This window comes from Meleagris gallopavo, chromosome 12 (assembly GCF_000146605.3).
Source record: "Meleagris gallopavo isolate NT-WF06-2002-E0010 breed Aviagen turkey brand Nicholas breeding stock chromosome 12, Turkey_5.1, whole genome shotgun sequence".
NCBI lineage: Eukaryota > Metazoa > Chordata > Aves > Galliformes > Phasianidae > Meleagris > Meleagris gallopavo.
This window is the reverse complement of record NC_015022.2, coordinates 5,001,302-5,014,620: the sequence shown is the minus strand read 5'-3', so window position 1 is coordinate 5,014,620 and position 13,319 is coordinate 5,001,302. Positions and strand designations below refer to the sequence as shown.

Genomic DNA, 13,319 nt, shown 5'->3' with positions numbered 1-13,319 from the left:
GATCTATACTGAACCTTTATCAAAAAGCAGGTACCTAAAAGAGAAGACATGTAATAGCAGTATAGCTGAAATAATCTTGCAACATCATATAGAAGCAAAGGTACACATGCCAAAGTAGAACTTGCATGATTTCATTCTTATAAAATACAATAAAATACGAAGATTAATGTGAGATATTTACTTGTCCAGAAGATGAACAAAGCAGAATCAGCAAAACTCAAGGAGTAAAGCTTCACGGCTTCTACTGGGTTAAAAGCACGTCTGCTTTTCCAAAACACAGTCTGCATAACAAAGCAAAAACACGTTGGCTTCCCTTACCTTCTGCAAAAGGTTCCCATTCATAAAATCGTCCCATAAATGGCTTGTTATTGTATGATGCACACTGCACTTCTCTAATACTTCTGCTGCTTTCAGGACACATCTGTTAAATAGAGAACACAGTTACATTATAATCGAGAGTAATATTATTATTGCTTTCTTATTTGTTCACTTTAGAAGGTCAGTGAAGGCTTTGTCAAATTCTAATCCATATTAACATCAGAACACTCCTTTTCTTTAAAACACATAGCAACACTGTGCTTTTAAGTGCTTGTAAGAAAAAAAAAATTATTAATGTTATGAGGCTAAAGGAGTAACAATTCTACAAAACAATCAAATTCTTCATTGAGTTGTTATTCCACTCAGTAAAAACAATACTTCAAGATGAATTCAATAAACTAGATCTGAATCATTTCCTTTCCACAACAGCTTCACATTTCTCATTATTTATTTTTTGGGCTCAGATTCAACACAGAGCACTTAACATACATGCTTCCATAACACTAAAAGCTGGGCAGGCCACCTTCTTATTCTCATCCTATGTTTCAAAAGAATATTATTAGTTCTTAAAAAATGATTACTATTTCCACGTGCTACTATGACAACCATTGCCTTCCTCTGTATTTTAACTTGTGCCTTCAAATGCTAGCTCCACAATGCTTGAAGCAACGAGAATGTTTTGTGTAAGCACACATACACACACACAGTGAGGCAGGGCAAGCTGAAGACATAAGAAACAACTTTTATTAGGTCACCTGCAATGCAAGCCTTGGCAGAAAATCCTTGTTCAGATCTGGAGCAAATTCCAAGAGTAAATATAAGTTAAATACTTAATTATTTTGTTAAGCTTTTGTACTCAAAGTATAGCAGTTACAACAAATGACTGCTTGGTGTGTGGGCACACAAAGGGCAGCAAGATTTCTAGAAAACAGGGGTTTACTTAGAGAAGCTTCTGTGCTTAGAGAAAACAGGCAAACTTTGGCCACACATGCATTTTTACAGGTAGACATTAGATGATCAAGATGCCTATTAAAAACATGACTCACAAGCAACAGAAATCATAGGAAGAAATAGAACAGAGCAGCAGAATCATGTTTTCTAGAGGAAACAAAATGCAAGGGGAAACTAGATACACTACTTTAAAAAGCAAAATAGATAAGAAAATAAGAAAAGAATCAGTAATAATGCAGATCAGATCTCTTAGGTCTGTTATGGGGGACAGATGTGTCACCTTTGCAGTGTGAGCCAACACAAAGAGGTCCCAGAGGAAGTTCTCCCCAGAGGAGTTCTGGCTTTGTATCCACCACCCATATATGAAGACATTTGTAGTTGGATCAGTGAGAGCAAAGCCAAGACTTTTCAAGTGGGTTATAAACTGAACCGAAGTCATGGCTGTGGGGAGTTTCACTGACTGCTTTATCTTCTAGTAGAATCACTATAATAAGTCTTCAGGAATAAACACTGCTTCTGGCCAAACAGCCATCTGTGCTTAGTTCATCCACCCTTCTAAGGTCTCCAACTACATGCAAATACTGTCATCCTCAGCAAGCCTACAAAAACACAAGCAAACTTTAAAAAGTTTCACTGAAAATCAGACTTTGGAAGGATGGAACCAACAGTTTGTTTCTAGCGCATAATACAGAAATCAAAGCAATATATCTGGAATAAGACATTTGTGACACAGCAACGCCACAAGATTAATTCAACCACAATAAACAAACATCAAGACTTAGAATCTTACATTTTTTCTGGAAACCAATCATACCACGTGTCCTAAAAGAGAAGGAGAACCTGAGCTGGCATAAATTAAGGTCCTCACATTAAATTAGAGTAGAACAAAGTCAGTTTGCACCAGCAAAGAAACCAGCCTGAAGGGTTTCTTTTTGGAACACATTTCCTTTTTTTTTTTTTTGGCTCTTATGTTCTGATAGTCTGTTGCAAAGTTTTGTTGTTTCTTGTTTCTCCTTTTCTGAGCCTTGAGCTCATGCTCTTGTGTACCAGTATTTCTGGCTCATAAACCATTTCCTGTGCACCCCGTTCATACCAACTGCAGACGATGTAAGAATAAAAAGATCAAAATATTCATTGCAGTTGCCAAAAAACAGTGCTCCCCTCCTCTCCTCTAAGATCATTTTTCTATAGCTGCAGTTTCTGCTTTTAAACTTACTGAAAAGTTGCCCACAGGACAGAGGCCCCATTGCTTTAAAGCAGGACAAAGGACTGACTAGTACACTAAACACACTGCATGGATCAAGCCTAAGCCAGATGAAGAAAAGTCTAACTCTACAACGTCCCTGCTACTAAGAGAAGGCTCCAGGGAGACCTGACAGTGGCCTTTCAGTAGTGAAGGAGGACTATAAAAAAGAATGGGACAGACAGACCATTTAGCGGGGTCTGTTGTGATAGGACAAGGGGAAATGGTTTCAAACTATAAGAGGAGAGACTTAGATTCGATGTAAGGAAGAAGTTTTTTTTTTTTACAATAAGAGTGGTGAGGCACTGGAACAGGTTGGCCAGAGAGGTGGTGGATGCCACATCCATTCAAGGTCAGGCTGGACCAGGCTCTAAGCACCTGGATCAAGCCCTAGATGTCCCTGTTAATGCCATGGCAGTGCATTAGATAGCCTTTAAGAGTCCCTTCCAACTCAAATGATTCTATGATACTATAAAAGGTAGGGGGAAAAAACAAACTAACAAACAAACAAAAAACAAACAAAACAAAAAACCAATGCTGTAAATCAGGTATGTGCCTTCAGCTAAGTGCCACCAAAATGCCAGGCGTTTTCACACATCACAGGAGGCTTTCAGATCTTCCACTGCCACATTCTGATGTGGCTATGTCTTAGCCAACTTCCAATGTCTCAGCCAACTTTCCTTGTACTTTTCAGATCATGAAATTGTAACAGCAGCAGCACAGTACTGTGCCAAAGGAGCAGGGAGTGTTTAGGGTAGAATATTTTAGAATTACTCCTTTCTGTTTGGAAATTTTAAGCCAAACTTCTTGAAATGCACTGAAGGAGTTACACGTCTCATTATTATCTGAGATACACAGGCATGAAAGTACTCAGAGGGACAGCAACACACAGTATTTCTTTTTGCCAGGAAACATTAGTTGTCTTTAAATTAGCTGCTAGTAAAACTAAGACTCAAAGCAAAGAAACTATCCTACCTTACTTTGGAAAACATTTGAAAAACACAAGTTTTCAACAAATCTTTGATGCTTCACTGAATTAAGAAGGTATCAGCAATATAACAGAGAACTACTGGTCTGCCAGCTGATGTGTGCTCACAGTGGCACCATGCCTGCCATTAGCAAATTGCTTCAAGGCTGCACTAACATACTGCATGTTTGGAAAAGAATAGAAGGGTTATTCTGATACCAAAGCCACCTTTAAAGGCAATTAAGACACTGACTAACATTTTTGGCACTCTTGTATTTCTACAGCCTACAGTGACTGGCCAATTCATTTTCCAAAGCTCACAGTCCTTCTGGGTTCTCCAGACCTAAGCATAATTCGTAATTAATATTTTCTATGTGTATATTACTATATATTAAATTAAGTCTAAGTAACCTAGTTACACTCAGTTTTGTCCTCCTGCAGTAGTTCTAGCTAATCTTATTAATCCTTTTCCATTCCAAAGGATAAACACACTTTCAAAGGAAAACAATTAAAACACTTGCTTCTGAAACACTGAAAGGCAGCAATAGGTTCATTTAAACAACTGGAGACTGTTTTTCTTCCTCCCAAAAGTTCTAATTCTTAAAAATTATAACAGAACATGAACACAACTGCCTGCCAATGAAAACAATAAATAAGGTATACTATGAATGTCTAGATATCTTTGGCACAAAATACCTGATTTTTTTTTTTCTTAAGATGGAATTAATGTTTATAAAATCAAAAACAGAAACTTAAAAATGTAAAATTTTTAAATTTATGTGAAGAACAGCATTTCAATAAAAATAGTGCTGGCCAGATCTAGTTGCAGTCCATGACTGCAGACAGTATACTATAAAAGTCTGGTTTTACACGCAATGAAAATTAACATCTGTGAATGCAGCAGTATCTGGACAAGTTTAGGAAGAATCAGCACCTATAATGCTTCAATCCTGGCACTGCATCAAGCAGTCCATTTGTTCCTACATGTCTGCTGCAGTGGAAATTATGCTTAGTTTTGAGGATCACCATAAACTATTAACTTTTTGCTAACCAGAGAGAATCTTTAAAACAAAGTCTAAGGGAGGAATTAATACGGTAATATTTTTCTCTCAGTGCTTTCAGGGGCCTGCCTGTCATGGGCAGAAAAGATAACAAAACAATAATAATCCAATTTTGTCTCCTAAGTAAGAAATGGCAAAACTGATTAATCAAACAAATTATTAATCAAACAAGACAGTATCATTTGAAACATTTCCATGTAGATCTTCGATATTGACTTCTGAAATTTCTGCTAACTGTTTCAGTGTGCCCAATATATACAAATAGCATCTACTGCACAGTGCATCTGAGACTACCAGCTGACCTCAACAACTGGCATTCCTTCTTTGGCTTCTCAGGACAAATTAACAGCCAGGAAAAGTGTTTTTTTCCTGCTAAAAGTATACTAGATCCAGGAAAAACAGAACCTTCCCCAGTCACCATGGCATTCCCTTCCCATATTAAAAAAAACAAGGAATACTGCATGTCTGTAGTTCTGGAAGGTAGCTGACTTTGCTGACTCCCTGATCCCTGCCCCAATAATTCCACTCCCTAAAGGTTTGTTTCAATTTCACATTCACTGTTCCATAAAGTTTTGTTAGAGCAGTAATGTAACCAAAGTTGACTACAATATTTCAGTTAACTCTCTAGAAAAATATAACAGCAAAAGCCCCAGGCAGGCTGCAGCTCTCTCTTGCAGGTCATGCTGTTAAACTGATGGTCCCCAACACTTCTGGCTGTGGGGTCATCTTCCACCTGCTCACATGTCAACACAGCACTGTAGCAAAAGCCTCCTCAAAATCTAGCTGTTCTCTCTTCTGCTGCAGTGGGCTAATCCACCAAAGTCAAACACTGTCAAAATATCTACAGTTTCTCTGGCATCATCTCATGTTATTAATCCACCAGGTGTGTTTCTACCCAAGTATTCCAATATGTATTGCAATACCTTGCTTTATACTGAAGTGAAATTAATTCTATTTTGAAAGATTGTGTTTTCCTTTATAAAAATATTGCTATATACTGACTACATATTTGACTACAGAGTCATCTCTTCTAGTTCCAAACTCATATATCACCTGGATGTTCATACAGCCTTAGAAAGTTTAACTGTTTCCTTTGCTTATACTTCTAAAAACTCTCATTCTGCCCTCCTAATATGTTTATGCTTTATGTCTATATTTATACTTCCAAAATAATTCCTTCACTATCACTTTGTTGCTACCTCATTTTTCCTCCATTTCTTTCACCTGTCAATTCCAGCACACTATTTGCCCCATTTTAAGCTGAAATAAAACAGAATGTGACAGTTGGATGTCCAAAAACTATCAGGCTAATGGTCATGTTACAATTGAAACACCACTGGCATTTCGGTAGCCACACTGGAACACAGAAACCTTTTTTCCACAACTGATTTCACTTTGCACACCAGAAAGTGCTCTGACTTAACCTAGAAGAGTCTTTGAAGGGTCACCTGAGCAAAATCTTGATTAAATTTGCAATGTATCAGTTAAATAATGCATTAATGCATAATATTGCAAGTGTATCTACCAGTGACTGACCTTTCATCCCTTCTTTAGTAGTTTACAGCTTCAAATACAGTGTGCCTAATAAATAAGAAGAAAGATCAACCAAACAAAAATAAGTATCTCTTTCCAACTTTACATGTTTGTGGCCTTTTCTGAATTCTGATAAACTTATTAAATTAGATTGAAAAAAACTTATTTTAAGATTTTCAACAACTTGTAAAAGATTCAAGTCCAGCTTTAGGTTTAAATTGAATTTTGGCCACTCATCCATCTTATACATAGCATACACACTGGTCTAACATGTCTGAATGGAAAGGTGTGGCACTATTAAGCTTAGGAAGACTCACCAAATGGCTATAGGAGGAGCATTAACAGTAGAGTTCCTCAGTAGCATCAAAAATGTGTCAAGAAAATCATCAATTTCTGATTATTGCTGTAATTTCACAAATATTTCAAATAATAATGACAATAATTGGATTAAACAGTAAGTTTAACAATTAGAAAATGGAAAACAAATATTGAGAACAGATCATGCTAAAACAGAAAGAATATCATCTGGTGTAAAGTAACACACAAGCACGCCATGGAAGCCAGCACTATGTGAACTCACACCTGCCAATGACCTAGCCAGCTGACAGTTCCTAGTCCTTTTTTTGATCCAGCACAAAACCAGATGACTATTCACTCCTTCCAAAGCCATTTTTTCCAAAGTTCAGTTACCATTTTACTGTCCCAAATTTTTTTATTGCCCAGTTTCCCGAATGAAGTACTTCAATACTGAGATTGAAGTGCACAGACGATATTCTTTACTTAATCCTAATCAAGCATTAAAAATACTTGGCAACTGCAAAGAAATTTTAACTACTTTGTACAACAGCTGTACAACAGTGATATCATTTTTTCTACATAAATGTGCTGCATTAAGAAACCATGACAACAAGTACTCTTGAGTTCAAATATCTATTTATAGAGACGCTACATAATGCTCAAGATAATTTAATTTCACACTATTGCCTCATTTAATGGGAAGTCAATTAAAACTTATTTCCATTTGACAAAATTTGGCTCCAAGTCTAAAAAGGGCTTAGCATGAAAAGCTTTCGGTCTTGCCACTGATCCAGTGTCTTATGTCTTTGTTGTTCAAAAACATCACAGAAACAGCATGTTTTGTATTCATAGAATCACCAAGGTTGGAAAAGACCTACAAGATCATCCAGTCCAACCATTCACCTATCACCAACAGTTCTCACTGAACCATGTCCCTCAACACAAGGTCTAAACATTCCTTGACTATTTCCAGGGTCCCAGGAAAATGTGAGGTTTACACATTGAGGATAACTATTTTACTGTAATAAATAATAATGTTAGCACCTATAAACAAATAGAACTGTCCTAAATGAATTTTTATTCTTTATACTAGAAAAATCTCCAAAACAATTTTTGAAAGACACCATGAGCATCAGCTTTGAAAGACTCTTGGCCAACGCTAGTGAAACCAACACTTAAAAGAGAGCAGTTATATATTTTTATTTCAAGTAATTTGTAGAAAATTGTACCAAATGAATAAAACACAAACTACTTTTCATCAAAATTTTACATCATTTAAAAAAAACAAACAACATTTCTCTTGAGAAGACTATCTTTCTGAGATGCCCCCATTACTTTATTCTTTTATTCTATCAGCATTGCCAGTATGAAGATATAATCTCCTACCAGTTTTTCTGTCTGAAATCCTGATCATTTTAAAAGGTAAATTTAACTTCATGCATTTCATTTAAATGATTGGCCTCTGTGAGGGAGGAGGGAGTAACTGGATTGATTCAGCAGAAGGACTAAAAGTTTAAGAAAGTTTTTGATTTGTATTGCCATAATACTCTGCATCTTAATTAAAGAATCTAATTACAGCAAATAATCTCTGTTCTTACCCATAGTCTTCCATTTTATATGACAATCAGGGAACATAAATGTCTGTGCAGGTTAGTATGAGGCACGAATGTACAGGAGTGACATCTAGGGTGAATTCTGATAAACCTATTGACAGAATTTATTTTGTTCTGTTTGTGTTAAATATGACTTGCACTGGGGAGCATCTGCTACAACAACACAAAGTTGCAGGCACCATAAATGTAATATATGCTTGGCTTCTGCAACCTCTCAGCCACAGTCACAGAAAGTGCAGCATTACTCTCATTTTAGAGTTCACGTTTCCACCAAAAAAATCACAACCACAAACATCCTAAACTATCTGCTACTTAAACTAAACCAGTTTAAACTAACTGGCAGATACGTTTAGCATGTCTTAAAATGCTTTGGTACAGCTGCAGTTGGTAGCACTGTCTGTTTACTTATGAGTTCACTGAACTTTAACTGTCCAGGCTACAGTTTTCCACTGCTGGTATCTGTCTTAATCTTGTTTTTTGACTTAAGTATTTCTTCCAAAAAATGAGTCTGAAGAAAAACAAGAGCAGAGAAGTGCTCTATTTTTTTCCCATGCTTCAAATACTCTTTCTTTTTTTTTTTCCTAAAATGTAACTGTCTCCCTATAATGAGTAAAATTAAGTCAGCCAGGAAAGTGTTTTTTGTCAAGAATGCATCTTTTGTCTTTTATATGGAAATCTATCCAAATATAGCCAGACATAAGCTTTTGAAAAAATACTGATAATCCTACTTTGCACATGCTCACTAAAAGCTTGCTGAAGTTTTGCAACTCCATTACTGGAACAATTCATTTACAAAAGGCATGTTCCAAAGCTGAGACTCGAAGAGGCCAAGCAGCTTTCCAGCAATCATTGGTATGCACTCCTGAGGTCTGCACTGGGGTAGGCACCAGAAAGGAGAGACATGTCCCTCCTCTCTTGGTGCTGACCTTGATTCTGCTGCACGCACCATGGGCAACGCAGATGAAGCCTAATACAAACATCTATATCTAGAATGTGTGGGATATCTTGAAAAAACATAAATAAAAGTTCAGAGATGGATTCAATAAATGATGCTGGATGCACAAATTGGCCAGAGGATCCTGTGAAGAAGACAGTAAAACCAGAGGGAACTGGAGAGAAGAGAAGGAGCCTAAGTAGAAGGAGGTAGAACTGGACGGAAAAGAGATGGAAAAGCATGACTAATGAAGAAAATACAATGGGAGTGCTTCTGCTAGAAGGCAAAAAGCAGAGAGAGACTATATTTGGAAGAATAGCTGAAACACCTGTGGTGGAAAAAAAACAACACATCAACACCATGGCAAAGTATTTCCATTGCCCTGTAGTACTAGTAGGGGTTGAACAGCCCATGGCTCAATTGCAACAGGCTGATGAGGCATGTAAATGCTGACCTATCACATGGTAGGATTCTGGTTCTGAAGGTTTTTTGTTTTGAAACTACAAAGGTTCATGCAGTATGGTGCAAGACGTTAAGAAAATGCTTAGTCTCCACTTAGAAGACATGAGATTGTCCATGCAGTTACTATCTGCTCTGGCTCTTTGTGCCTCATATGTATAATCGCATACTATTTTTTCCCCCATGACCTATGACTCATTCAGTGTGCAGGAGGGATTAATTCTGGGGATGAAACAGGAATGTTTAGGTAGAAGAGTGACTGTATGATCTCTGCCTCATCCGCAGTAGAAGGTAGTAGGAATATGGCAGATGTATCCACTGAAGAACACAAAAGATGGTCTGCAGTTTCTAGGGACTCTACTACTATAGGAGAAAAAGTTCACCTACAGTACAGTTTAGCTCAATCCTTTCTCAGTTCAGGAAACTACTTAGTTTCCATTTTTGGTGTCTGACTGAAAACCTCTGGATCTCATTTGCAGATGAGTTGCCAAATCATAATTGCAGTTTCGGTCAATGCAAATTTTGCTTTGAGTATCGTCAAGTAATAAGTACGATACCTAACATGGAAAAAATCCCAATTACTCAACACAGGGCATTAAATAATTTACTATTTTTTTGTATCTCATTATTCTATACCTTAGCTCCCTTTCTTGCAACAAAGATTAGATCTTGCAATCGCACAGCAGGTTTGTGAATGTTAAATCAAACACTGGGGTAACAATTTCAATTAATAGCCCTTAGAGAAGCCATTTTTTTCTGCAATGAACATTTTTAAGGCAGGGAGCCAAAAGCTGAATAATAATTACATTAAGTAGTGTATCATAATAACTAATAACTGAGGCTGCAGATCTATGCAGAGAACCTGGGGTAAAATAAAAGAGTAAATAATTAAGTAATTTTCTTAACACATAAGAGTTCCTTTGTGATTGCTCACAAAGCCCTGAACCTGGGCCAGTTTGACTGCGTCACACTAAGCATCCTCTAGCAGCACTCTGCTACCCAGGAAGTAAACTATGCACCATCATAAGAAACTGTCACCAAAAAGTGACTCGGAGAGGTCTTAAATGGGCAGTCAAGATAGCGAGCAGGCTTGCTATCTGCAACTGATAATGCAATCAGAAATAGAGAAAACAGTACATTGCTTGGCATGGAATTTACTGAATACTGAAATTAAAAACAGAAGACAGTTTTCAGGAAGACGCATAGGATCTTTTCCTGACTTCTACCCCCCCTGCAGATCACCCAGCGCCTCACTAACACTGCGGTGACGGCTACAAAAAATAGGGGATTGGCTTCTCCACAACTATGAGTCAAGAACTGAAAGATAAAAAGCCTCATCAACATATCACTCTAAGGAAACTGTTTTATTAATTGAGCTTGCATGTTTCTACATGTACAAAATGATGCCCTGAAAGGTGTTATTTCTGGACTAATACATAGCAGACTCAGAGAAGTGCAAGCAAAACAAACACAGACCATTGCAGCCTGATAATATTTATTTATCACTACCACTTCAGCTGATTTTTTTAACTGTTGCTCCGTTTTCAGCACTTTTGAGAGAGAAGGCCATCATCCTCCGACACAACTGTTCCTTGTAAGAAAGGAAACACAGTCCTGCTCATGTAATCTTACATTTCTTTTTACATGAGTTTTGACCATTTTTTGTTTGCAGGTTTAGGGCTTTGGTTAAAAATAATTTTAAAAATTTAAATTAAAAAAGCAAACAAAAAAGCTAAAAACTCCAGCAACAGCACTGCTAACAGACCACTTTCTCCTTAAGCAACCTTGGCTTAATTTTGGCAGCTTCTCCTATACTTACTTTTTCCTCCACACACCTTTGTCAGTACAAGAGAAGGCTGGGAGTGTACTGGCAGCTAATTTCTCTATAAATTCCTGCCATTATGGAATTCATGCTACCTTGAAAACACATAGTTTACTGTTATCAGTAGTCCTGAACTAATACCAGGAAAAAAGTCTCTTCATGTACTAAGACAGATACCGACATCTGACAGGAAGTCTTTTCTATGCCTCTAATTAAAGGGAATTAGTAACAAATGCCTATAATGGCAATATTTCAAAGAATACATATTTTGAAAATGAATTCAAGGGATTTCCCTTTAACAGTGTTTCTAGACATCTGCAGCATCCCCTACTTCTAAAAACTGTAAGCAATTAAACTAACAAATGAATAAAAAGCAAATTTCTTGTTTGAATTATAGGAATACTGAGTAATTACACACGAGGATCTCAAAAACTTTTGTCAATATCACTTGACATAAAGAAGCAAAGACAAGTTGGAATGCCTTAGAATATCTCCCACAACGCTTGTCTATATTGATAAATGACTACTCAAATTTACAGTACTGTGTTAAACAAATCTGCAGTTATGTCAGGAATGCAAGCAGCTGACTTTAGATGGTTGAAATTCTGAACTCCCGATTTTCACTGATTAGTCTCCTCTTGAAAACCTGGCACAGAGGTTTGAACAAGGTAACGCATCTCAACGCTCCACAGTCATGTTTTACACTGAAGGAAAATAATTGCTTCCGTTCAAAAAGCATCAAAACGAAGTTTCCAAATCACTCTATAATATTTCAAGTGCTAATGCTGTTATTAACAGCCAGCTAAGTCACTGAGGATCTTCTTTTTCTCTTCCTTTCCTCTGTGACATACGCACTTTTTGCTCGCAGAACAAAAAAAGGTAACATCTCAGATGGTTCCAATTACTAAGTCAGACCTACTCCTAAGTTGCTGAAAAGTTAGGAAACAAATGTTTTAGCCAAATGATCTGCATTTACTTTTCAGTTTACTTTTCAGATATGCATTTTGTTTTCAGTTTTAAGGCACTACAAAGAATTATTAACATTTTTATATCACATTATTACTAGGCATAGTTGAGGGTCTCAATCTTCATCAATTGTTGGGCATGAATTCTTCATCATCTAACTTCAACCAGTACACAGACTTCTCAAATTTCACCAGACAACTCATTTAACAACTTCAGAACTACATACTAAACCTCACAAAAAATAACAAGCTCAGTGCATCTCGTGGTATCCTAAAATCCTGAGGTACTGCTGTTAACCATGCCTTCAGCAGTATTTCTGAACAGCAAAACTCAAGAAAATACATACTGTGAAGCTTACAGAGCCTCTGGAAAATTCAGCTTCCACAGTGCTTGTGTTAAACTCCATACTAATGATGCTGAATGTCTATGGAATTGGCCCACTCTTGTGCTAGAAGAGGGAAATTGGCTTCCAGGTTATTAACACCAAGAACAGACATGAGAATTCCTGAAGGCACTTAGGAGCAATAGCGTGAAACAAGACGGAAATTGAAAGCTTAGGTTGAACATCACAAGGAGTGTTTGGGAATTTTTACTAGAAGAGGGATTTCTACATGGATAGAACTTAGACCACAGTACATAGTCCTGAGCCATATTCACCATGGTTTGAGTTACGTGACATTTAATATCAAGTTATACATGACTACTGCTTCAAAAGCAGTACTATTTTCTATAGGTTAAACTTAACCGCCATCAGTATGAGCACTCACAACAGATCTTCCAAATGTACAGTGTGAATTCCACTTACTGTTTCATAGCATTTGAGTGGAACACATGGATGAAAGGGGGTGGTACCGCTCACTAAACTAGAACAACATGTCACAAAATGCTTCAAGCACTACTAAGTTGTGCAATTGACTAGTTTGGGCAACACCGGCCTTTCTAGTCTTAGAAAAAGTGCAATTACTCTATGTGCAAACTCAACATATAATTTACTTACTGTGCCTTTGTGATAAAGCACTCACAGACTGACACATACTCTTGACTTTTCAGTGGGATATTTCTCTTTTACTGGCTTGGTGTTTAAACTATCTTAGATGGTATTATATCTTATTAGTATCTTTATCTGGCTTTGGATGAAGATAAAATCTCATTGTT

The 13,319-nt window shown here is 37.0% G+C and overlaps 1 protein-coding gene across 1 annotated transcript in view; it reads right to left on the bottom strand.

Moving 5' to 3' along the window:
• Nucleotides 1–200: 200 nt before the first annotated feature.
• LOC104912816 (thrombospondin type-1 domain-containing protein 4-like) overlaps nt 201–13,319 on the bottom strand; it is a 29,869-nt gene continuing 16,750 nt past the window's right edge. The window contains exon 3 of the mRNA XM_019619408.2: nt 201–421. Coding sequence (XP_019474953.1) covers nt 242–421 — 180 coding nt within the window. The 3' untranslated portion in view covers nt 201–241. The remainder of the gene's footprint in view (nt 422–13,319) is intronic.